We start from the raw sequence: 27,790 nt of genomic DNA, 5'->3' as shown, positions 1-27,790 counted from the left end.
TAAATAGCAGTCTATGGCAAGGAAGAAGAGGATAGGAGGTTTTGGTTTAGAAATGGTTTTGTGTGGGGATCCCTGGGTGGCTCAGTGGTTTAGCGCCCGCCTTCGGCCCAGGGCTTGATCCTGGAGTCCCGGGATCAAGTCCCACATCAAGGCTCCCTGCAGTGGAGCCTGCTTCTCCTCTGCCTGTGTCTCTACCCCTCTCTCTCTCTCTCTCTCTCTCTCTCTCTAATGAATAAATAAAATCTTTAAAAAAATGTTTTTGTGAACTCTGAAAGATTTTAGTGTTTCTGCCTTTGTACTACAGTGTCTTGGAACCATTTTAAAAGACTACTCTGGATCTTTCTGTACCCAGAAGAAAAGGATAGGGTGCTTTGAGAAAATAAAATTGGTGTCACTGACATCAGAGGTTCAAGGAAGACTTCTCTAGGGAAGTAACACTTGTGCCGAGTTCTGGAGGATATGTTTAAGTATTTATTGAATGCCTCCTGGGTGTCCTGCACTACTCTTGATACTGAGATTGTAGTGAGACCCCCGCTCTCATAAAGCTTCTATTCTAAATGTCTCTGTGGGAGAGGCCTGGGAAGGACAGACGATAAAGGACTATTATCTGAAAGATCAATAGGAATTAACAAGACAAAGGGGAGGTAAGAAAGGTTTTGAGCCTGAGAGAAATTTTGACTGGTTTTAAAAAACTAAGACAAAATGAAAAGAAGAGGCTAGTTGGTAGACCAGGTTAAGGTTTCTACCTGAGAATAAGAAGCCTTGTAGTATTATTTATGTAACAAAATAATTAGATTAACTTGATCAAAATTGCTTTTTTAAAAGATCACTCCAACCAAAAGCTAGAAATGAATAGGATGTCCTATGATTTTTGTGTATGTGACGTCAGGCCTGTCCTGGATTTCCTAAAGCCACTGAATATAACAGTAGAACTCCAGCGAGTCATTTGGAATTGTTCCAAACTAATAATGACCCAAACTGACCCAAGGGGTTCAGCCAGAACTGGATGAGCATTAGGAACGCATTTTAACTTGCTGCATTTAGCTCCCTGTCAGCCATGATTTAGTAGTCGCCCTCTATTTTCAGTTTAATTTTGGTATGGTATATTTGGAGCAATAATATTCCATTAAAGTGTTTTATGCTGACTACCCAAAGCATTACCTGTGTTACCACTTGACATAAATCAAGTATATGTCTTTTATATTAACCATGGCCTCTCTTTCAAGGGAACAGTAGTTTGATTATATCCTCTGTTAGCCTGCATATTTGAATCAGGAAGGAATTTTAATGGAACTAATGGATTTAGCATTATCTCATGTAGTCACGTTAAAAATTAACAACCTAAAACTCTTTTCTTCTTTCACATAAGAACATATAATAGTAGAAAGCCTTTGAAATATGTAATGTGTTATACACTTCACATTTTAGTGTGTGGAGATGAAGCAAAACAATGAAAATAACATCTAGATCTAGATATGAATACTAGTATTCTTTTTTTTTCTAGTATTCTCTTCTAAGTAAAGTTTTGATTCTTCCTGTTTTCTTCACTAAATCAGTTTGTAAACTAAAACATTACCTCTTCTATAGCACTTTATAATTCTTTTAAAAATAACCCATTAGCAGCATTTGGCAGTTGAACTCTTCTTTCTTGAAATCCTTTCCTTGTTTGGCTTCCAGGACACCAACCTCTGCAGGCTTTTTCTCTCTGGCTGTTCCTTTTAGGTCCTCCTCCTCTTCTACCCAAACTATATCATTCTGACCTCCCCAGAGGGGCGGTTTTTGGACTTTAATTTCTACTTACAGTCACTCATAGATCCCATCCAGCCTCATGGCTTCGCATGTCATCTGTATCTCATGATTTCCATATTTTTATTTTTGGCTCAGTCCTCTTTCCTGTGTTTGGATAACCAACTTCTTTCTGGATGACTTCCACATAGGTGTGTGATAGGAATCTCAACCAATTCTGAGCTCCTTCTCTTCCTCCCAAAACTTGCTCCTTATGTAGTGTTTCTTGTATCAGTAAATGGCTAACGACTTTGTCCTTCTCATTACTCCAAATAAAAATCTGGAGCTATTCTTGAATCTTGTCTTCCTAATCTGTCTAAATCTGTTTAGCTTTACTTCAGAAACTGTAGGTATACTCAACCATTGTTTTTTACTCTTCCACTTCTACCACCTGGGACCAAGCCATCATTAATCTCTTTGAGTGTTAAAATAACCTGTACATGGTCTTGGCTCTTCTGCCCTTGCCCCCATTCAGCCTTTTCTCAACACAGCAGAAATAAGTGAGATATTTTCATTTCTTTGTTCACAACTCTCATTGCTTCTCAGAATAAAAGTCTAAGTCCTCTCAATAGGTTACTGCACTCCACTGCTGCACCCTTAACTTTTCCGTCTCTGACTTCATTTACTTTCCCTTTTTTGCTGTGTTCCTTCCCCACAGTGGCTTCCTTGTATCTGCAGACACATTTTAATGTGTAGATGTATTCTAATCTCAGGGTTTTTGTACTTGCTATTTCTTCTGCCTAGAACAACCATCCCAGAGATTATGTCCCTGTACCTCCTTCATTTTCAGACAAACATAATTTATTATTATTTTTTAAAGATTTTAATTATTCATGAGAGACACAGAGAGAGACAGAGACATAGGCAGAGGGAGAAGCAGGCTCCATGCAGGGAGCCTGTTGTGGGACTCAATCCCAGGACTCCCGGATCATGCCCTGGGCCAAAGGCAGGCGCTAAACTGCTGAGCCACCCGGGGATCCCCAAGACAAACATCATTTAAAGAGGACTCTTCTTGGAGCCTATTTAAAGCTACTGCATCCCTTGCTTCCTGGACATTCCTATATAGATGTTTACCATAAAACCCAATCCAAGCTTATTATCACTTTCTAAAACCTCCAGTATAAATGATATACTCAGTTTTGAACCCAGAAATCTGGTCATCATCCTGTCTTCCATCTCACATGAGGCTCAGATCTAATCAACATTGAGTCTTGATTTTTTTCTCCTAAATCAGAGGGTTTTTTTTCTTTAGTTTTTTGTTATGTATCTCCCAAAGAATTTTTTAATTGCACGTTTTTATGTTGACATCTAAAAATTTTCATCTTCAAATTCAGATAGTTGCAGTATAATTTTATATGTGTTCTAAATACTGATATTTAAAATAAAACAGTTATTTATTTATTTATTTATTTATTTATTTATTTATTTATTTATTTAATCATGAGAGACACACAGAGAGAGAGGCAGAGAGATAGGCAGAGGGAGAAGCAGGCTCCCTGCGGGGAGCTGGATGTGGGACTGTATCCCAGGACCTCGAGATCACGCCCTGAGCTAAAGGCAATCAGACAGACGCTCAACCGCTAAGCTACCCAGGTGCCCCTCCATCAGTCTTTTAAATATATCCAGTGAAATCTAAGTACCATAACATGTTGATATCCACCATTGATCCTTTATACATGACAAAGTGCTTTAAAAAAATTTTTTTTATTTTAATTCCAGTTAACATACAGTGTTATATTAGTGTCAGGTATTCAATATAGTGATTCAACAATTCCATACATCATCTGGTGCTCATGACAAGTGCCCTCCTTAATCCTCATCTATTTTACTCAAACCTCCATCTTCCTCCCCTGTGGTAACCATCACTTTGTTCTCTGTTATTCTTAATTATGTGTTTCTTGGTGTTTCTCTCTCTCCAAATTTTTCCCCTCTGCTCATTTGTTATATGTTAAATTCCACATGTGAGTGAGTGTCTTTCTCTGACTTGTTTCACTTTGCATTATACTTCACGTCGTTGCAAATGGGACAAAGTGCTTTTTTTTAACAGTTGGAAATTTTACATTATACTTTATTCTCTGTGAACTTTTCTATTTCCTCTGCATAATTCTAATACAGTATGTTTATACTTAAGAGTCTTTGATCCTTCCATTATACTTTCCTCAACAACAAAAATGTCTGCTTTTTGAATTTTTAAAAATCTCTTCAGTGACTGTGAAGCATTGAAATTTTTCTACTACAGTGCCTAGGTGGCTCCATTGGTTAAGCATCTGCCTTCTGCTTGGGCTGTGATCCTAGGGTCTTGAGACCAAACCCCTGCTGAGCAGGGAGCCCACTTGTCCTTCTCCCTCTACTCTTCCCTCCCCTACCCCCACTCCTGCTCTCTCTCTTCTCACTCTCAAATACATGAATACAATCTTAAAAAATATATATTTCTTTTAGGCTGAATTGCTATTAGGACATAGTTGGTCAAAAGACCTTGCTTCTTCAAGGCCAGGAGGAATGCATCTGCTGCTGTTTCTTAGCTCATTCTTTTAGATCATCTTTTAAAGGACTCATTTGGGTCAGGCCTAACTAACTAGGGTGCCAATCTTGATTAATTCAAAGTCATGGATTTTAGAAAATTAGTACTTAGAAAGCTTTATTGAATATGGATTGTTCAGTGACATCTATGTGGTTGTTTGCGTTGGTTTTAAATTAGTTCATGTTTCATGGGTGACTATTATTGCTAGAATGAGATAGGGTCTTGCAGGAGTGAATCACAGTTCAGCATCAATTCTATTCTTGTTTCCCATTTCTGGAGATATAAGCCCTGAGAACCCTCATTAACATAAATAGAAGAAAAATTTAAAGCACTCAAGGTTATTTTTAATTTTTTTTTATTTTTAAAGATTTTATTTATTTATTCATGAGAGACACAGGGAAAGAGTCAGAGACACAGGCAGAGAGAGAAGCAGGCTCGATGCAGGGAGCCTGATGTGGGACTCGATCCTGGGACTCCAGGATCACACCCTGGGCAGAAGGCAGGCACTCAGTCGCTGAGCCACCGGGCATCCCTCAAGCTTATTTTTAAAACTTCTTTAAAATTATATGCCTCTCTCTCTATATATATATATTTAAAGATTTTTTTTCATGAGAGGCACAGAGTGAGGCAAAGATATAGGCAGAGGGAGAAGCAGGCTGCCTGAGGGGAGCCTGATGTGGGTGGGATTCAATCCCGGACCCCGGGATCATGCGCTGAGCCAAAGGCAGACAGATAGATAGATGCTCAATCACTGAGCCACCCAGGCGTCCCCCCAAAATCATTTTGTTATCTATCAAAAAGTTAGTCTTAATGATATGTAAGCCAGTAGCTCATTTAGGTTCTACTGCAATTTTAAGGTAAAAAATTGGAAACCACCTGACTTGCAGAATGATTTGTTGCCTGTCTTTAAAACTATTCATTTTTTCATTTTCTAGCTTTTCCAGGACATGCCCAAAGACTAGTAATTATAACTATTACTTTTTTTTGCTTAAAGATACTTTGTTTAGTCCAACATATCAAAGAAAGTTTGGGAAAATGAAAATAGTGTTAGGTTTAGTACACTTCATTATGATGATATTTATTAATAACATGTATTTTACCTTATCATATTCTTTAAACATATTCTCATTGAATCCTTGGAACTATATCTCTAGTTCATTGTATTTGTTTTCTGTTGCTGCTTAACAAATTATTACAAACTTTAGCGGCTTATTACAACACGAATTTGTCTCAGTTTCTGTAAGTTAAAAGTCTAGGTACAGTTTAGCTAGGTTCTCTGTTGGGGTCTCCATCAAAGTTTTGGCTGGTGCTGCCGTCTTCTCTGAGGCATGGGGTCCTCTTCCAAGCTCATGGAGTTATTGGCAAAATTTATTTCCTTGCGGTTGTATGTCTGAGGCCTTCAGCTCCTAGAGGCTGCTTTAACATGTCAGTTTGCTTCTTCAAGGCCAGGAGGAATGCATCTGCTGCTGTTTCTTAGCTCATTCTTTTAGATCATCTTTTAAAGGACTCATTTGGGTCAGGCCTAACTAAGGTGACAATCTTAATTAATTCAAAGTCAACCGATTAGGGACCTTAGTCACTTTCACCTTCTATGGTAACTTGATCATAGGAATGATATCCCATCATATTCACAGATCCTGTCCACACTCCAGAGGAGTACACAGAGCATGTATATCAAGGGGTGGGAATCCTAGGGGCACTTTAGGATTCTGCCTACTATGCTTATCCATTTAATGTAAAGTATCCACCACATAACCAAATTGGTAAGTTTTGTTGTCAAGCCAGCCACCCTCATCATCATTTATCTTCTTTGAGACAAGGTCTGACTTAATTTTTCAGTTCAAATGAATGTGTTAATACATGTAACATGCCAAACATCCCACTTCTGAATTCTAATTGTAAGATAGAAAAATAGTTAAGGTGTGAAAACTTGCTTTTAATTTCTTCTCTTGAGTGAAAGAAGGTAATGTTACTTTTTACTATTTCTTAAAGATGCTTTCTTTTGTTTCCATAAGTTTTTCTCCTTAGTAAGGCTGTGGTGAGTTTTTTGTTGTTGTTGTTGTTGTTGTTGTTGTTGTTGTTTGATAGGCTACGGGATTGAAGAAGCAAGGTACTTAAATGAAAAATATTTGTAGTTGTCTCTTTGTTCAGTGTCCTAGAATTTATTATGTATTTTTTATTGCACCCCAGGGCAGCATACCCTAGTGAGATCAGAGTAAGTAATAGATCTGCCCTTCTTCAGTAAGGTAGGAGGAGGGCAGTTGGGAAGAAGAGATGAGAAAGAGCCTGTTTTCTCCTTGAGTGCAGGTACCTTGTCGGGCAGATTATCTTTTTCTTTAAACCATTTCTTTATTTGAGAAAGAGAACAGGGGTGGTGGGAAGGGCAGAGGGAGAGAGAGAAAGAATCTTAAGCAGACTCCCCACTAGGTGGAGAGCTGGACATGGGGCTCAGGCCCATGACCCTGAGATCATGACCTGAGCTGATAATCAAGAGTCAGACACTTAATTGAGCTACCCAGGTGCCCCGTGGTAGATCTTCTTTAAGAGAAAGTAGATATGGTAGTTTTGGTGGTATAATGAAGGAAGTGGGTATTTGGCCCAGGGAGTCTTAAACTTTGAATAAAGTATATTTAGAATAGTGATCTTTTCCTAGTTCACAGGGGGAAAAAGCCAATATTAATGTTTTTCAATTTCAATTTTATTTTTTTACTCATAAGTTTTTCTTGTCTGTGGTGTGGTCCCTGGTGCTGTTTACTTGCTAGTGAGTAATGGAAGATTGTAAAACTAATGAGATACAGAGGCTTTATAGGAAAAACAGTTTATGATACTTTTTGTTTTTTCTTGCAAACAAGTGCCTATAGTTTTCAGTTTTATACAGTCATTTTACTAATATTACTTGTACTCTCTATGATGATATATGTGTTGTAATATTTTCATATTCTGCAAAGAGCTCTGTGACTTCCAAATGCTTTGCCACAGGAACTAGTCAGGAACCATTGCTCTAGCCTGCACTTTCTTGGCTTTACAGGTTAATGGCCTGTCTCTATGAGAGTGTACTTACAGATCATGTGCCATTTCATTTCATTCAAGGAAAACTTTAATGACAAAAATTTTAGCTTCCATTAATAATATTGTCTACAAGTTGTGATTACTTTTTTTTAAAGAGTTTATTTATTTATTTGACAGAGATAAAGAGCACAAGCAGAGGGAACAGTAGAGGGAGAGGGAGAAGCAGACTCCCTGCTGAGCAGGGAGCTTGCTGATGTGGGGCTTTGATCCCAGGACTCTGGGATCATGACCTGAGCCCAAGGCAGACACTTAACCAACTGAGCTGTCCAGGCACCCCTGTTGTGATTATTTTATGATAAACTGTCACCTAATATTAAGCTACATAGAGTAAGATTCTTGGCCTATACTTATCTCCTTTTTAAATAAACTTACATTGAAAACCCCTCAAGAAAGCCCCTAATTAAGAGTGCCGAATCTATGTGAAAAAGTGGATAATAAAAAACAGTGGGAATAGAGGAGCATAGAGTGGGAATCTCCTCATGTTTAATGTTACATGGGAAAACTGAGTCTCTCGGTACATGTTGTGAAATAAAAGCAAATTTAATGGAGGTCTTGATTTTTCCTAGTCCCCAAATTTAAATGAGGCCAAGAAATCTGTTTGCTACCATGAATATATTTATTTAACAAGTATTTGCTGAGTGCTTTCTTTATGCAAAGCATGGTGCTAGGTTACCTGTATATTAGAAATAAAAGGGTGGGGAAATAGGAGGAAGCCAAAAGCATAAGAAATAGTTCTGAATTGAAGAGTTGATAGTCCTACAGCTGTGGTTTCAATTTTTTGTTATTCACCCTACTAAAAAAATTGCTACCTTAGAATATTATATTTTTATATTATTTTTGTAAACTTTATTGGGAGTATGACTGATGTAATAAACTAAAAATATTTATACAATTTGGTAAGTTTTTATGTATATAAATGTATCAGTGAAGCCATCACAATAAAAATATTGAATTTATCCTTCAGCCCTGTAATTTCCTCTTGACTCTCTTTAATTCTCCCTCTCATTCCTTCCCATTTCTTATACCCAAGCAATTACTGATCTGCTTTTTCTAGAGTTTCGTAGTAATGGAATCATACAATATATACTCTTTACATATATATAATATATACTATTTTTTTGTCTCACTTCTTTCACTCAGCATTATTTTTGAGATTTATTTATTTTGTTTCACATAATAGTTCATGCCTTTTAATTGCTCAGCAGTATTCCATTGTACGGATATATGCCACTTTTTATCTCTTCACCTATTTATGTACATTTGGTTTTCAGATCTTGACTATTACAAATAAAAATGCTGTGAATATTTGTGTACAAGTCTTTGTATGGATATATATTTCCTTTTTTCTTGGGTAATAACCATAGAGTGGCTGGATCAGGATGTCAATTACTACACAAAAACCTGCTGGAATTTTTATTGGGATTATGTTGAATCTATAGATCATTTGAAAGGAATTGACATCTTGATGGTATTATATAATTATTATGAGTCTTCCAGCTCATAAAGTTTATCTTTTTATTTACTTAGGTCTTTTATTTATTTTTTTAAAAGACTTTATTTATTCATGAGAGACGCAGAGAAGGGGGGAGGGAGAGAGAGAGAGAGAGGCAGAGACACAGGCAGAGGGAGAAGCAGGCTCCATGCAGGGAGCCTGACTTGGGACTTGATCCTGGGTCTCCAGGATCAGGCCCTGGGCTGAAGGCAGCGATAAACCATTGAGCCACCCGGGCTGCCCTTACTCAAGCCTTTTAAAATATCTGTCAGCAATATTTTGTAGTTGTTTGTGTATATTTTTAGAATGAAATTTGTTGCTTTTTCTTTTTAAATGGAATTTTAATTCTTTTATGACAACAAAAACTTCCAGTATTCTTAATTGATGTTTAAGATATTTGTATCCTTGCAAAAATCTTGGCAATGGAATGAATAATTTGGCATAAATAAATGTCATACTATGTAGCCAAAGAGATTTATTTCTACATTGTACCAAGAGCTCAAATGTTAATTGATTAAACAAATGCACTAGCAAGATTTTTATTTGATTGTGAATATGGAGAACTGAAAAATATAAATTAGGAAATAACATTTCTGAAACATGTCAAATCTAGTGTTTATCTGGATAGAAAATAATGTAAAGTTTAATGTTTTTATATGTGTTTATGCATGGATCTACATATAGTATGACTATTCTTCTTACAGTGTGTATAAGGAAATACCTCCTGGCAATTTGAAAATATGTTGTAACTAAAATACAGGTCTGACTTGTTAATCTACTGTTAAAGACTGAAAATTATTTTAATTGCTCTTTTTCTGACTGGTCTTTCAGAAATAAGTGAGTTCTGATGTGGTAATTTTATGTTTACTGTCTCTTAGGGCGTAAGATAGTAAATACTGTGCAAGTGTAAAGTATGGTTGGTTACCTTTCATTGTCAACTTGATGTCCTATTAGTGTTTATGTGTGGGATTTTAACATTATATATTTGTTTTTATGACTTTTCAAATTTACAATTACTTCAAGAGGTTTGGTTTAAGAAATTTTGATGCTCAATGTTAAAGTTACTTTGTAGGCTATTTACTTAAAATCATAATCACAGGAAAAAAAAACCCATCCCAGTTAGACATTTTCTTAATTCTCATGCACAGTCAGTTTCACTGAGTGGGGCACTTGGCTTTTATGGAAGGTTGTTATAAGAAACAGCCTTATGAATGCCACTGCTAAACTTCCAACATAAATGCTTTTTTTTTTTTAATTAAAAAAGTCTTAATTCTATTAATCTAATAGAAATCTGTGGTAAGATGTAATTAACTTTCCTTGTCATGTTAAAGAAGTGCATGTAAGAGAAAATATTTGTTTCCCTACAACCTATTTTGAGTTTATAAAGAAATATAAAACCTGGCTTTCTGGATATTGGTCCCTTATAAATATCTAACTGCTTTCCTTTAAACTCTTCTTTTCCAAAGTTCTTTAAAAAGTAGTATTTGATATTTCTAGTTTTATGTATCCTTCTCTTCCCCACTTCCCCAGTTCAAATTATGTTTCTTTGTAAGTTTGTATTTTATCAAAATTATTCCCGCAAATAAAAATATAAGTAACTTTATAAGGCTTATAAAAAAAAATAGCAGTACCTTCTCCCATTCACAAAATTTTCTGCTTTCCAGAGACAATTCCTTTTAACTTCCAAAGTGATTCATTTCAGTATTCTGTGTCTCTAAGGGAAAAAAATTGCTATTCTTACATTTTTTTCCTGTTTTGACCATTATCTGTTAACTTCCTACCATGGAAGATAAGGATTTAGTATTCTTTTTTTTTTTTTTTAAGATTTTATCTATTTTAAAGAAAGAGTGTGCACAGTAGGGGGAGGGACAGAGGGAGAGGGAAAGAACCTCAAGCCGACTCCATGCTGAGCTGAAGCACAGCTAGATCTCACAACCCCGACAACATAACCTGAGCTGAAATCAACAGTCAATGCTTAACTGATTGAGCAACCCAAGAGCCCCTAATATTCTTTAATATAAATATACATTTCCTCCCTCCAGCCAAACACAACTTATCATATATGCATACTTCGTGCCTCACACCCCAAGCCATGGTTATATCATAGTTTTGTTTGGATCAATATTCAAAGTTTACGTTGTTACGACTGTTAATGCTGTTGGAGATAAACCACTTTTTCTTTTCTACCTAGCCCTTTACTTTTAGTGGAGTTAATAATTGTCTTGTTTTCTTGTTTGTGTATTTTTCTATGCACCTTCTAATTCAAGCTTAAGCTCTCTCTACCAGTTGTCTAAATATCCTAAGATTTTTAGATCCATCACATGCTCTATCAATTTCATCTCTTTTTTTAAATTTTTTATTTATTTATTTTAGTAATCTGTACACTCAATGTGGGGCTTGAAGTTGTGACCCTGATAAGATCAAGAGTTGCATGCCTAGGGTGCCTGGGTAGCATGGTCGGTTTAACAGCATCTGATTGTTGGTTTCAGCTCCGGTGGTAATCTGAGGCTTGTGAGATCAAGCCTCACATGGGACTCCATGCTCAGCACAGTCAGCTCTAGAATTCCTTCTCCTTATGCCCCTTCTGCTCATGCTCTCCCTCTCTCTCTAAAATACATAAATCTTTTTTCTTTTAAGATTTTATTTATTTATTCATGAGAAACACAGAGAGGGGAGAGAGAGAGGCAGAGACACAGGCAGAGGGAGAAGCAGGCTCATGCAGGGAGCCCGACGTGGGACTTGATCCCAAGTCTTCAGGATCACGCCCTGAGCTGAAGGCGGCACTAAACCGCTGAGCCACCTGGGCTGCCCTAAAATACATAAATCTTAAAAAAAAAAAAAAAAAAAAAAAAGTTGCATGCTCTTCAACTGAGCCAGCCAGGCACCCTTCAATTTCATCTTGAGACAGTTTCTCTAGTCTGAACTGGTGACCTTATGCCTATTGTACAGCTCTCATAATTTCCCTTCACTTTATTCTGGGTACGCCTTCGGCCTTTTTTCTGTATTGCTTCCTTCATTTCGTATATGCTATATTTTTCTCTTGATTTACGCAATTTTACTGTGGTATGAACTATAAAAGCTTAATGAGAAGGGGTGCATGGGAGTTAAAAGTTTTGACCTGTTATGTTTAAACATGACTTCATTTTACCATGACATTTGATTGATAGTTCGTTAGGATCTGATTCTAGGTTGGAAATCTCTGCCTTTTAGCTTCTAGTGTTACAGTTGAAGTTTGGAACTAATCTAATGTCACTTTATTTTTGACCTACTTCTTCACTTCACCCTAAACTTGTAGGATATTCTTTTGTCTCTAGGGTTCTGACATTTTAATTTCATTTATTAGCTAGGGACTAGAGGGCCCTTTTGACTTATTTTATTGTAATTTTATCCTTTGATTTTCTGTTTGCTGGATGATTCTCCAGCTTTTAAAAACCTTATTTAGGGCAGCCTGGGTGGCTCAGCGGTTTAGCACTGCCTTCAGCCCAGAGCATGATCCTGGAGACCCAGGATCATGTTCCACATCGGGTTCCCTGCATGGAGCCTGCTTCTCCCTCTGCCTCTGTCTCTGCCTCTCTCTATCTCTTTCTGTGTGTATTTCATGAATAAATAAATAAAATATTAAAAAAAATAAAAACCTTATTTATGGTGAAGTGATAAGCAATAAAAAATGCATAAAATATAAACATACAACCTAAGAAACACTTATTCAGCATTTTTCTCAACAGAAATCTCCAGAAGGTAACCACTTTTATGGTAATCACTGCTTTGCTTTTTCTTTTGTAGTTTTACCATTTAAACAGGCATCCCTAAAACATTGCTGCTTAATTTTGTCAGATCTTGAAATGGATTTATTTCATTGTATATATTCCTTAATATATTATAGAAATATATTTCTGCCAACATTATTTCCAACATATAGCCACATTTTATGTAGCTATAGTTACTCATTTTTCTTCCTATATTCCATTGTATGAATACACTACAATTTATTCCATTCTAGATAGATATTTGAGTTTCTAGTTTGGAGAGATCACTAATAATGTTACTTATGAGCCTTCTTATACATGTCTTCTAATAAACCTCCGTGCATATTTCTCTAGAATAGTGCTGTCCAATAGAAATATAATGTAAGTCACATATATAATTTTAAAGTTTCTTAAAGCCACATTAAAAAAGTAAGAAACTCATGAATTTGGTTTTAATAATTTAGCCTAATCTAACCATTTTAGTGTATAATCAGTATAAACTCTGAGCTATTTGACATTCTTTTTTATACTAAATCTTTGATATCTGGCATGTATTTTACATGTAAAGCCCATTTTATTTCAGTGGAGCTACATTTTAGCTGCTCAATTGGCACACGTTACTAGTGTCTGCTATGTTGGACTGCATAGCTCTAAACATACATGTATGTCTCCAGCAGTAGAATTGCTAGGTCATAGGGTATGCATGTCTTTTTTAAATTTTTGATTTTTTAAAGTAAAAGGCGAAAGATTTATTTGATCTGAAGAGAAACCAGAGTACAAATTTTTGATTTTTTTGAAGTGAAGTATAATTGACATATAGTATTTTTCTTAGTTTCAGGTGTATGTACTTTATGAAGTGATCTCCACAATAGGTTAATTCCCATCTGTTAACATACAAAGTTTTTACAATATTATCAATTATAAGGTATTGCATATCTTGTGGTTTAGTAGACAATGGCAAAGTTTTTTAAAGTGATTGAGCCAAAAATAAAAATAAAGCGACTGAGCTATTTTATTTTACACTCCTGTAGCAGTGTGTGAGTTCCCATTGTTCTACATAATCACTAACACTTGGTATTATCAGACTTTTTAGTTTTTTTTTTTTTAAGATTTTTTATTCATTCATGAGAGAGACACAGAGAGAGGCAGAGATATAGGCAGAAGGAGAAGTGGGTTCCCTGCAGGGAGCAGCAGTAGTGTGGTTTTTCAGAGATCTCTCCATTGCTGAGGGTCATGACCTAGTGTTCAGACACTTGTAGTAGACCTTTAAGTAATTTAAGGATATGGTATTCATGATTCCTCTGAAATGGTACAGAATATTTTATTTGTATATAGGGTTTTTTTGGTGGTAAGCAGGAGAAAGGGGCCAGTGGCTTTCAATAGATTTTCATAGAATACAAAAAATTTTAAGAAACACTGCTCTGTGGGTTAAGAAAAGTTTACAAAAAAAAAAAAAAAAAGAAAAGTTTACAAAGACCAATTAGAGGTGGGTTTTCCCCACTTTTTGTGTTTTATGTCTGTATTTGAATTACCAGCCTAGTAAAATATTAGTAATTATAAATAAGACTGACCTTTGTCATAAATGTTTTTGCCTATACTTTAACTGAGAACTTTTTTTTTTTTAAAGGTTCAGGAGCAAGTACATCCTAATCTCTCAGCTAATGAAGAGTCTCTCTATTATATTGAAGAGCTGATTTTTCAGCTGCTTAATAAATTATGCATGGCTCAACCAAGGACTGTTCAAGATGTGGAGGTAAAAACTATTTTGATATTTCAAAAAGTCACTGAATCATTGTACAAATTAACATTTTAATCTAAATCTATATTATTCTATATTATTATGGAAACTAAAACCATTGAAGTCATGTGTGGGATATGTGCTAAGTTAATTTTCAACAAAGATACAAGGCAAATCAATGGGGAAAGTAAAGTTTTTCAGAAAAAGTGCTAGAATAATTGGATAAATTTATAAGAGAAAAACCTTTGAAATTAATTACACATAAAAATTAATTCAAGACAGATCATAGTCTCAAGCATAAAAGCTAAAACTATAAAGTTTTAGGAGAGAATGCAGGAGAATATCTACTTAACCTGGGGTTAACCAAATATTTTTTTTTTTTACAAAGGACTCAAAACACAGTAAGTATTAAAGAGTAAAATTAATGAGAAAGTGAAAAAGGCGTAAGTCACAAACCAGGAGAACGTGTTTGATATATATTCGTTACAAAGGATATCTATACATAATGTTAACTCCTACAAATTAGTAATGAAATGACAGCTTCCTCCCCCAAACAGGCGAAAAGTCTTGAACAGACACTTCGTAAAAAGAAGATATGGCATTGACCAATAAGCACATGAAAAGTGCTCAAGCTTTTTTTTTTTTTTTTTTCCATTTTATTTTAAGTAGTCTCTGAACCCATCATGGGGCTCAAACTCACAACCTTGAGATCTAGAGTTGCATGTTCCACTAACTGACCCAGCCAGGTGCCCTTTAAGCTTTTAAGTCACAGGGAAATAGAAATTAAAACGTATATTGAGATACCATTTCACACCCATCTTAAGGGGCGAAAATTAAGACTAATAACACCAAATGTGTTGTAGCTTAACTACAACTCTTACACATTGCTAGTGGGAGTGTAAAATACTATAACCATTTTGGAAAATTGTTTGGTAGTTTCTTATAAAGTTAAATATACAGTATATCTAGCCTGTGACCCAACATATCTAGCCTATGACCCAACAGTTTTACTCCTAAGTATTTAACCTTAGCGAAATGGAAATATATGTTCACAAAGAGACTTATTAGCACATCCAAGTAGTTTTATTCATAATAGCCAAAAATTAGAAACAACTCAAATTTCTATCAACAAGAATGTGAATAAACAGATTTTGGTTAATTTATAAAATGGAATACTACTCAATAATAAAATGAGAGAATGAACTATTGATATGTGCAATAACATAGCTATAATTCACAGACATTATATAGAACAAAAGAAGCCAGACTTCAGAGAGTACATTTGGTGTGATACATTTATATGAAGTTCAGAAACAGCTAAAATTAATGGTGATATCAGAGTGGTGGCTGCCTGTGAGGGGTGGAAAGTGAGATGATGGAAATGTTCTGTATCTTTATTAAGGTGATGGTTACACAAGTGTAAAGCATTTTTTAACATTAAATTGTATACTTAAGATCTGTGCATTTTACTGCATATAAATACTACTTCAATAAAGGACTAAAAATCTTAAGGATATCTACTGTTTGATTAATACACACACAGACACAGCTCTAAAAAGTTGTGTGAATTGGTGCTAAAATATTTGTTTTGGCTCAGTTATGTGGGAGTATTTTTAGATTTTTAGAAATATCTCTTAGTACAGCTTTCAAAAATTACTTTTGTACTATACTGTTTACATCACCTTTCTTTTGAAAATTGTTTCTATAATAAGGCAGCAACTTCCAGTATGAAGGAAAATCTTAATTTGGAGTAATTGAGCTATTAAGATTTTCAGGGACTCCTGGGATTAAAGTATTTGTTTCCCTACTCTCAGCTGTAAGACATTAAGTATTTAAAAAGCATACTTCTTGAGGCACCTGGATGGCTCAGTGGCTGAGCATTTATTTTTGGCTCAGGTAATGGTCCTGAGGTCCTGGGATGGAGTCCCCTATCAGGCATCCCACAAGGACTCTTCTTCTCCCTCTGCTTATGTCTATGCCTCTCTGTATTATCTCTCATGAATAAATAAATAAAATCTTCAAAAAAAGGCATACTTCTCAGTAGCTAAATATGCTAAAAGAAGGGTAATTTTAAAAAACAGGAAGTCCCACTAAAAATTAGAGTTTAATTCACTTTAGTTCTCATTATTTGTGCTAACCACTGATTAAATTTAGATTAGATGAGCCATAATAGTAATCTAAAAGGCCTAGATTGTTTTTTTTTTTTTTTAAGATTTTATTTATTTATTCATGAGAGACAGAGAGAGGCATAGACATAGGCAGAAAGAGAAGCGGGCTCCTCGCAGGGAGCCAGATGTGGGACTCGATCCCAGGACTCTGGGATCATGACCCGAGCCAAAGGCAGACACTCCACCACTGAGCCACCCAGGCGTCCCAGGCTTAGATTGTTTTTGCCAAGAGATGTGTTTCCTTAAGCCATTCTGAGCTTTGTCACCTACTTGATCCTTTAAGAAGTACGTAACATCTCTTCTTTTAAAAAAATTATTTTCTATATTTGAAACTAAGGTTAGCAAAAGGAGAGTGACTGCATAATTATTATTAATAATGATTTAACAATTTCTGCTATGTAAATAATTTTAACTCTAGGAACCTTACTGTAAAATTACTGGGGAGTATTTCATGCTGGTTTTAATCTCTCCTAATGTTACTACTGTTTCCTAGTTCTAGTTCCATCTTAATTATGCTTATGCTTAAAACTTTCTGTTTAAAGTTCATCTTTTTCTTTATGCATGGGAATTATGTGGAAAAATATTGAGAGTCCTATTAAAAAAATTAGTGATTACAGGAATTGGAACATGTTACATCACTGTTACCTGCTAGCATTAAAGATGATAAAGTTTAGTTTTGTATGAATTTTTTAGTTATAAACACTTCTATTAACAATAGTACTGCTGTGATCTGAACAGGAACGTGTTCAAAAGACCTTTCCTCATCCAATTGATAAATGGGCTATTGCTGATGCACAATCTGCCATAGAAAAACGAAAACGAAGAAATCCTCTCTTACTGCCTGTGGACAAAATCCATCCTTCATTGAAGGTAGTAAAAAAAAATAAATAAAACATTGGGGAAGTTCTTTATAATGAATAACACTTCATAAGGTATTGGTGTATTTATATAGTATTTATATAGCACTGTGTGTTAGTATGTGCACGTGCATGTGTGTGTACTTGTACATATACATATATATTTATGTACAAATGAAAATAAATGTACTCTGAAAAAATCAGATTTCCTTTCAGATAATATTAAAAGTTATTGATAAGCAATAATACATCTTTGTAGTATATTCTGTTGAGTACTACCCCTGACTGATTCTCACCCTCTCATTAAGATACTATATATTGTCAAAAGCTATGGTGAGTTCAGAACGGTTTTTAAAGTAATTTGTATTTATCACACATGTCTTTATATACATTGGGGAAAAAAGGCTAGGGAATATTATTTTGTCTATAGAAAATATTTGGTGTACATAGATTTGAATGCCCCCTTGGTAGCAATTTCATGACCTCCCCTAACTTTCCCCTCATATGCACACATCCTCCCCTTGACAAAAACCACTGTCATTTGGGGATATTGGTTATAAATCATTATTTGTAGATATTGCCAAATGGGTTTTGGGTAATATATTAATAGGTTTTCAGTGAAGTCCTGGCCAAGATGTCTATGTTAAAATCAATAATCCCCTCTTACTTGATACTGAAGGCTGATTTGTTAGAGGTCTCATTAAAAAGCCCCTGATAAAAAAAAATAAATAAATAAAAAATAAAAAATAAAAAAATAAAAAGCCCCTGATACTGGGACCAATGGCTCTTTCTATATCCTGTGATACCTGTAAGTTTAAGCATTTGGCTTATAAAAAGTTCTATGTAAGCAAGAATGTTGGATAAACTTTTTTTTAAGTGTTTAACCAATACTTGACAGTGCCATTTTTTAGAATTTCTTATTTTTTCCACAGGAAGTTTTAGGGTACAAAGTGGACTATCATGTATCCCTGTATATTGTGGCTGTACTAGAGTATATCTCAGCTGATATTTTGAAGTTGGCTGGTAATTATGTTTTTAATATCCGACATTATGAAATATCTCAGCAGGACATTAAAGTATCAATGTGTGCAGATAAGGTAAGTGTTAAAAGGTATTTAAACTTAACTTGAATAATAGTGATTATATGTCACTTCTACCTCTTTTTTATACATATTTATATTAGTAATTTTATAATTCCTGGTATTGGAAGACAGAAAAATACTGACTTATTAGACAAGCCATGATATTTTCAGGATTTTTAGCATATGACATGGTAGGAATCTCCCCCCCCCCCCCATTAAGAATCTTTTACCTACAAGAAGAAACATCTAAAGCCTCAGACCAATTTAAGAAAAATAATTTGAGTTTTATCTTTTTAGACAGAAAATATAAAGAAAATATATACAGAGCATTCAAATACTTTTAAGTATAAGTAATTTTGAAAAATTTACATTGGTTTCAGAGGTAGACAGCAAAAGACTGCAATGCCAGTGTTTCTTCCTTCTGATACTTTTTTTGTTGATTACTTTGTTTTGCTTCCTGGCTGTAAGCCACTGGGGAAGAAACTGAGTCTCTCCTTTTTTTCTTCTCTCTTCCTTTTCTTTTCTTTCTACTACTACTTTTTTTTTTTTTTTTTTTTTTACCTTTTCAAGTCAACATTTTTGGGTATCTGTCAATGTGTCAGTCACTGTCCTAAGCATTAATGATACAACATTGAACAAGATAGTATTAGAATAATAAATTCCTTTGTTAGAAGGAATTTATCTTAGTGAGAAATAAAAATATTGTAAAAAAAATAATTGCATCATAGTGTGATTAAAAACTATTATAAGTCAAAGGTGCAATGGAGAAAGTAGTTACCTCTGCCATGGGACAAGCCAGGAACACTTCATAGAGAGGTTGCCTAAGCTAGACAACTAAGGGTGAATGACCCCAGAACCACATGCCAGTGGTTCTTCACTTCAACTGTAAATCAGAATTACCAGAAAGAATATTGATCCTTGCTTGCATCTTACTCCTAGAAGTTCTGATATACTTGACCTGGGTTAAGACTCTAAGCCTCAGTATATCTTGAAAGCATCCCAGGTGATTCTGATACGCAGTTATGGTTGAGATCTGCTCTACTCTGCCGTGGTCTCAAATATGATTTTTCACTTGAATTTCATAGTAGAAATTCCTTGATACTTCCATTTTGACTTCTAAAATTATGATTGCATGCTTTTAAAAATTTTTCTATCTCAGACTTTTAGAAAAGTTGCAAATACAATAAAAGGTACTCCCCTGTGCCCTGAATCACTTGAGAGTAATTTGCCAACATAGTTTACAAACAGAAACATTCTTCTGCATACTCACAATATGACAATCAAAATCCAAAAAGTTAATTTTGATACATTATACTATCTAACTTTTAGACCCCATTCAAGTTTTGCCAGTCATCCCAGTTGATGTCCTTTATAGCAAAATGATCTAGTGTAGAATTAGTCATGTATCATTAAGTCTGGAATTGTTCCTCATTCTTCTTTAACTTTTATGGTCTTGATACTTTTGAGGATTACATTAGTTATTATTTAAAATGTCCCTTACTGGGACACTTGGGTGGCTCTGTAGATTAAATTGACTCAGACTCATGATTTTGGCTCAAGTCTTGATCTCAGGGTCATGAGTTCAAGCCCTGCATTGAACTTAAAAAAAATGTCCATTACTTTAGTTTTTTCTGATATTTTCTTTTTCATTATGGATCTTTGGCCAAGAATATCATAGAAATAATGCTGTACTCTTTTCATTGTATTTCTCACATGGCACACAATTTTGATATGTCCCATTACTGGTGATGTTCTTTTTAATCACTTGATTTAAGGGGTTGTCTTCTAGGCTTCTCTGCCTTAAAGTACTATGTAATTAATAAATATTTTGTGGAATATTTTGGGATTGTGAGTATCTTGTTTCTCATTGCACTTGGAATTTATTTGTTTATTTTAATATAGATTCATGCATTCTTATTTAATATGCTATCCATTATTTCACTACTTATTTTGATATTCAAATTGTCCCAGATTTGGCCAATGGAAGCTTCTTTAAGTTGGCTTCTCTGTCTGTATCATTCTTTGGACACTTTCTTTTGACAGAAAATGTTCTAGGTTCAACTTTTGTTTACATGCTGCTCAAGCCTGGGATTAGTCATTTTCTAAAAACTCTGGGTTTCTTTTAGTGGAGAATAGTATTTAGAAACCAGGATCTGGATGCTAGATAAGCTCACTGCTATTAGAGTGTACATGTTCTGGTCTCTAGAGGCCAGAATTGGGGCGTGTGTGTGTGTGTTTATACGTTATATGTATATATACACATCTATATTTCTTATCTATCTTTTTGTTATGGCAGCCAAAGAAAACTAATACAGGTGTGTACTTTCACAAGTTATTTTCCAGCATAGGTGATAAGTTAGCACCAACCTACATTTAGGTGGAGGTGGACCTATAAGGCAGATGGTAATCCAGTTTGCTTAGAAGATAGTATTTTATTTACCTATTTCTGACTTAGTAGAACAATTTTGTGAAACCTGTTGCTTTACCATTCTCTCAGGCTTATGCTTCTAACTCAAGGACTACCCTGTTTCTACCAAAAAAAAAATATAGATCTTTATATGAATTCACAGATCTCTCCAATCCAAAACTAATACCATAGAGTTCATTTTAGCCTCCCCTTTTCTTTTTTTTTTTTTTTTTTTTTTTTTTTTTTTTTTAGCCTCCCCTTTTCATATTTGTAATTGCCTTGTTTGACAGAAATCTGGCTCCCATTTTTGTTACTATATTTTCTTATTTGATCAGTTCTTCTGTATGTAACTAATCTTTTTTTTTTTAATGGGTATCATATGCTAGGTTAAAGATACCTCTCTTTTTTTTTTAAGATTTTATTTATTTACTCATGAGAGACACAGAGAGAGAGGCAGAGATATTAGCAGAGGGAGAAGCAGGCTCCCTGCGGGGGGGGGGGGGGCGGGGGAGAGGGCGGGGGCGATGTGGGAATCGATCCCAGGACCCTGGGATCACAACCTGAGCCAAAAGCAGACACTTAACTGCTGAGCCACCCAGGCGTCCCTGTAGCCAATCTCCTAACAGTCCTCTCTTCCTGCAATGGTCTAAGCGCCTTCTTTAACTGCTTAACAGCACTTGCTGGTATAGTAAATATGCAGTAGAAAAACATCACACTATGCTCTATCATGTGCTTTTACAATAGTGTCCTTATATTTTTCTCCCAAGTGCATACACCTTTCCTTACACTAGGACAAGGGACTAATACCATTTTGAATGCCTACTATTTGCCAGACATAGTAGTATGCATTTTATGTACATTACCTCATTGAATTTTTTCATCAGTTACATTTTACATAGAAGGAATCTGCTTTCAAAAGAATAAATAACTTGTCTGTAATCACAGGTGAGTAATGGTTGAACCGGGATTTTGGCTCAGATTGTTGTCCTTCAAAGGTATGCTCTTTTTTGCTATTATATATGTGTGTTTATGTGTGTGTGTATGTATATACACACATATATATGTATACACACACATATATTTCACTATTAGGTTTATTTTATTTCCATATTTATTTATGTTTGCATATCTAGTTTTATTTGAACATTTTTTTCCTCCAACCTTTCATATTTCTCTTATTTCAATTATATAAATTAGCTTGTAATGCACACAACTCTCATTGTTTAATAATGTTTTAATTCTAAGTACCTTGAGACCATTTTATAAAAGTTCAGAAAATAAATTTCTACTTTATTGATTTATATTTCTCAGGTTTTGATGGACATGTTTGATCAGGATGACATAGGTTTGGTTTGTCTTTGTGAAGATGAACCTAGTTCTTCAGGTGAATTAAACTACTATGACCTTGTCAGAACTGAAATTGCAGAAGAAAGGCAATATCTACGGGAACTAAATATGATCATAAAAGTGTTTCGAGAAGCCTTTCTTTCGGACAGAAATCTGTTTAAACCTTCTGTAAGTACCTTTTTGGTTTGAAATTCTGTACCCCAAAAGTTAAATAGGAGTTTAAAATCATAAATAGTAACTTTTTATGCTTTAAGAGTATGTAAAACAAAAATATTCTATTATGTAATGTTTATAATTTTTAAAATATGTGAATTGTTATACTATGTTAAGGGTAGTGACGGTGAAAGTCAAACACAATTGCACACAGCTGCCGTGATTAGAAAGGAGGCCTACTCTGGAATGAAATCTTTCAGCTGTGCAGGATCTGAGGTTTATAGTCATTCGTTTGAACATAGTGAAAAAGAAAAAGATGTATGGTCCAGAAAAGAAAGACTTAATGCACTCATTAAGTACTTTTGGTAAGTACTTTAAGGCACTAGTTTAAAGTTTTAACAGTGGAACTTTTTGAGAAAAAAATTCATGCAGAGTGCCATGTAAACAAAGGCGGAGCTGCTCTATTGGAAAATGGATTAGGAGTGGTGGGAATAGGATGGGAACCTTGTCCTTCTTTTTCTTAACCTCTGCAGCTTCTAAAGTCAACTTAAGGAGTCCAGCTATACAAATATTGTCTTTAAAAAAAGTTTGTCTTTCCTTCTTTATCCCATGATTTATTTTTTCTTAGATGTCTGTGTGTCTGCCCTTCACTTTAAATACTCAGCCATTTTTCTACCTCCTGACTTCCTCCCTCAAATAACTATTACATGAGTGAATGTGCAGACACAGCTGGCTGAGTGTTTAAGATTAGGAAGTGATTTAGCCTCTTTGATTCTTTTCCAAAAGCATGAATTTCGGTGATAATTTCGGTGATAATGTAATGTAATGTAATGTTCGGTTTTTAGTAGGCTTCTATCCTTTTTTTTTTTTTTTTTGTATATATGTCTAGCTTAATGTTTTATAGCAACTCCCACTAGACACACTGCTTTAAGTAATCAGCATTTTGTCATTTTCAAAGTACTGCCTATTTTATGTCACCCTTATAGCACTCCTCTGAGATAGGTAAGGCAGATATTATCATCTCTACCTTACTGGTGAGGAAATTGACACAAAATGGTTATGACTTGGTAAGTTAGTTATAGAGGTTGAACTTGAACTTGAGTTCTTTTATACCACAGTCTAAGAGAATTCTAAGAATAAAAACCTAACAGATGTTGGTAGCTGATTTTGTCTTCTTTGCCTTTTCTTTGTCCCATTAGTTTTCATTCCTCAGGAATTAATTTTTATGGGATCTCTTTTCATTGAATTAGTGCTGATTTGATAGAAAATTTCTATTATGATACTAACGGTCAAGAGAAAGAGAGAATTCCTTTTTTTTCTTTCTTTGTATCTATTGTACCTTTTTTTTTTAAGATTTTGTTTATTTATTCATAGAGACACAGAGAGAGAGGCAGAGACACAGGCAGAGGGAGAAGCAGGCTCCCTACAGGAAGCCCGACGTGGGACTTGATCCCGGGTCCCCAGGATCACACCCCAGGCTGCAGGTGGCGCCAAACCGCTGCACCACCGGGGCTGTCCCTCTATTGTACCTTTGTAAACTTTTTTTAGCATTTAGATATGGATTCGCTATATTTAATGTATTTTTTAGTCTCAAAAGACTATGAATTTTGAGATAGAGACCATCTAAGATCAGAGCATAGTACTCAGCAAATATTTGATAAAGGAATGAGTCATTTAAAACTAATCTTCATTTATTCTTTTAGACTCTACCCCTTTGTCTTCAAAAAGCTCACATTTGTGGAGGGCCTAATATATGCCAGGAACAGTTTGTAGAAGTCACCTCATTTAATCCTGCTAAGAACCTTATGAAGGTAGATATTGGTGTACCAGCTGTGTGACCTTGAGCAAATTACTTAACTGCTCTGAGCTAGTTTCCTCATTTGTAAAAATGAGGATGATGACAGTACCTATCTAATAAGGCTATTATGAAATAACATGTTATAATAGTGTCTAAGACCTAATAAGTGACCTAATCCAGAGTCATTTATCTAACAGGTGTGGGGCCAAGGTACATGCTTATATCTACCAGGTTCCACAGCCTGTGATGTTTCTATTATGAAGATGGAAAAATGAATGAAAGTTGGCCATAACCAGCATCATCAGTCATATGGTCTATCTGTGTCCAGAGGATTTAACATTTCTTAATCCAGATTTAATTCACACATGGAAGCTTGAATGAAGTCTTAATTCCTCCTCAAATTCAGGAGAAAGGCCACAAATTGTGAAACTGGATTGTATCTGGAGGAGTCAGATTTTGAACTCAGCTTTTGTTATTAACCAACTCTATAAGACCTTGATCAAGATTTGTAGCTTCTTAGCTAATTTTAAAATACTCAAATGCCAGGATTCTCTATGTAAGGAGTTGCTTAGATTTATCCACAATATGAGATTTTAGAATTACTGAACAAAACTATCTACAGTCTTATTTCTGAGTAAATTTACTGTTTGTAATCCAAGAGGTTTTTTAAATTTCACTTCTGTATTCATGATGGACTTTTGCTTTGTTGTAGAATATATTATATGTCTTGGAATGTAATAGTATGTAATTGGATGAAAATATACCCTTAGCACTTACATTAGTTATATTTAGCATTTTAAAAATTTTATTTAATTTAGTCAGAGAGAGAGAGAGATACATAAGCAGAGGGAGAAGCAGGCTCCATGCATGAAGCCGGATATGGGACTCAATCTCGGGACTCTCTGCGATCACGCCCTGAGCCAAAGGCAGATGCTCAACCACTGAGCCACCCAGGCGTCCCTATATTTAGCCTTTTTAAAAATATATTTAGCATTTTTTAAACTTCAACCTCACGTCTTAACCTTTCTTTTCTTTTTTTTTTCAGGATATTGACAGAATTTTCAGTAACATTTCAGATATACACGAATTGACTGTGAAACTTCTAGGTTTGATTGAAGACACAGTGGAAATGACTGATGAAAGCAGTCCTCATCCCTTAGCTGGCAGCTGTTTTGAAGATTTGGCAGAGGTAAGTTTACAAAGCTACTTTGTAATTCTCATTAAAGTCCTAAATGGTGTATTAAGAAATTTAGTAAGATACTCTTTGTGAAAATTAGAGGACATTGCTGACTGCTATAAAACAATACTTAAGGTTTAACCAGTAGCAAACTAAAATTACATTGTCTATATTTTTAATGACACTTACTTTATGGTGTATTTATGATAATATTTATAGTGAAAGTTGATTGAGTAGTAGCATTTAGGATTTTTTTTAATGCACGCACATTAAGATGAAAGAAAATAAATTTTACTGACCATTAGCTGTTTAACTTTTGTAGATTTTTGTCTTAATTTCCAAAAATTGAAAAGGTTATATTTTAATTTTTTTTCCGCAAAGTGAAAATCATTTTGTCATTTTTTTAAAAAGATTTTATTTATTTATTCATGATAGACACAGAGAGCGAGAGAGGCAAAGACACAGGCAGAGGAAGAAGCAGGCTCCATGCAGGGAACCTGATGCGGGACTCGATCCCGGGACTCTGGGATCACACCCTGGGCCAAAGGCAGGCACCAAACCGTTGAGCCACCTAGCAGTCCCTATTTTGTCTTTTAAGTGATTGTAAAAGTAATATAACTCGTTGTAAAAATATTCAGAAAGATAGAGGCAAATATAAATAAAATGAAAATCACTCAATTTTGCAACAACCAGAGATAACTTATCCTTACAACATATATTATTTAATCCTTAAATATATTTTTCTACTTATAGATATAAACCTGTTTGTTTACCAAAACAGACTATTTTCTCCTGTTCTCAACATATCATGAGAATTCTTCATGTTAATAAATAGACCTCCACACAACTTTTTTAATATATTGAAGTTTAGTTGACCATACAGTGTTATATTAGTTTCAGGTGTGTAACATGGAAATCCAACAATTCATTGTTCACTGCCATATGTGTAGTTACCTTCTGTCACCATACGACATTGTTACAGTATTATTGATTATATTCCCTATGTTGTGCTTTTCATGTAATTTACTCACTACAAGTTTGTACCTCTAATCCCTTCACCTATTTCATCCACTTCTGCCCCTCCTTCAACAGTTTTTGAAGTCTAAATTAGTCCATGTTATATAGAGACATCATAACATATTTTAACTCCTTACTGTTAATAAACATGTAGGTTGTTTCCATTTTTCGTTATTGTAAATAATATTGCAACAAATATATTTCTTCTGTCTTCATAGTCTAATAATTATTTTAGAATATATTCCTAGAAGTGGCATTGTAGTCTTAAAGATGAGGAAATTTTTAGAACTTTGAAACATTTTGCCATATTTACTTCTAGATAAACGCTAATATATGCTGCTCTTTTTCCCCACCCTTTCACTAACTCAAGGTGTTATTCTATTCATTTTTGCCAGTCTAATGAGAAAAAAAAAGCTTTTATTTTTTAAACTAATCATATTGAACATCTTTGTATTATAATCATTGGCCATTTTTTATTGCTTTTGGAAAACAGACTCTTAAAAGTACTTTCTTCAGTTTTCATGTAAAAGATTTCCTAGTTTTATAATCTTTGCTTATATTTTTAAAAATATAGATCACTTTTATTACATCCATTTTAGAGACAATGAAAATGATAGTATAGAAGTATAGTATCAGTATACAGTTACTGATACCTAAGCAAAATATTCAGCCTTGATTCTTATCAGCAAGTTTTTGTATCTTAGTGTATTAATCTGTAACCTAGTTGTTTCCTGTTCTTTTAAAGATATCATGGTTCAAAAACAATGTGTTTTCTAATTTTTATTTTGTTTTTTACTGTGATAAAATATATATTACACATTTTGTAAGATTTGCCATTTTAACCATTTTTAAGTTTATAATTCAGTGGCATTAATTAAATTCACAATGTTATATGACCATTACTGCTATTTTTTTCCAAAACTTTTTTATCACCCCAAATAGAAACTCTGCACTCATTAAGTATTAACTCCCTATTCTTCCCTCTCCCTAACACCTGGTAACTTCTAATCTACTTTCTTTATATATGAATTTGCTGGTTCTAGGTACTCGATATAAGTGGAATCATAACAGTATTCTCTTGTTTTTGCTTATTTTACTTAACATGTTTTCAGGGTTCATACATCATAGTATGTATCAGAACTCCATCCATTTCCGTGGCTGAATAATATTCCATTGTATATATATATCTATATCACATTTTGCTTATCCATTTATTTGGTGGATGGACACATGGCTATTGTGAATAATGCTGCAGTGAACACTAGCATACAAATATCTGCTTGAGTCTCTCTGTTTTCAATTCTTTGGGGTATATATACAGTGGTAGAATTGCTGGGTCATGGGGCAATTTTTTGTTTAGCTGCCAAACTGTTTTCCATAGGGCTACACACCATTTTATATTCCCACTGGCAGTAGATGAGGATTTCAGTTTC

At 34.6% G+C, this 27,790-nt stretch overlaps 1 protein-coding gene across 3 annotated transcripts in view; it reads left to right on the top strand.

Moving 5' to 3' along the window:
• Positions 1-27,790, top strand: part of SOS2 (SOS Ras/Rho guanine nucleotide exchange factor 2) — an 80,392-nt gene that overhangs the window by 4,090 nt on the left and 48,512 nt on the right. For all 3 annotated transcript variants that reach the window (XM_025444119.3, XM_025444118.3, XM_049113147.1), the window contains exons 2-6: positions 14,241-14,366; positions 17,258-17,389; positions 18,309-18,473; positions 22,177-22,380; positions 25,209-25,352. In XM_025444119.3, the coding sequence (XP_025299904.1) occupies positions 14,241-14,366; positions 17,258-17,389; positions 18,309-18,473; positions 22,177-22,380; positions 25,209-25,352 (771 nt within the window). The remainder of the gene's footprint in view (positions 1-14,240; positions 14,367-17,257; positions 17,390-18,308; positions 18,474-22,176; positions 22,381-25,208; positions 25,353-27,790) is intronic.

The sequence above is a fragment of the Canis lupus genome, chromosome 8, assembly GCF_003254725.2.
Source record: "Canis lupus dingo isolate Sandy chromosome 8, ASM325472v2, whole genome shotgun sequence".
In the NCBI taxonomy this organism is placed as follows: domain Eukaryota; kingdom Metazoa; phylum Chordata; class Mammalia; order Carnivora; family Canidae; genus Canis; species Canis lupus.
This window is presented reverse-complemented; position numbering and strand designations above follow the sequence as displayed.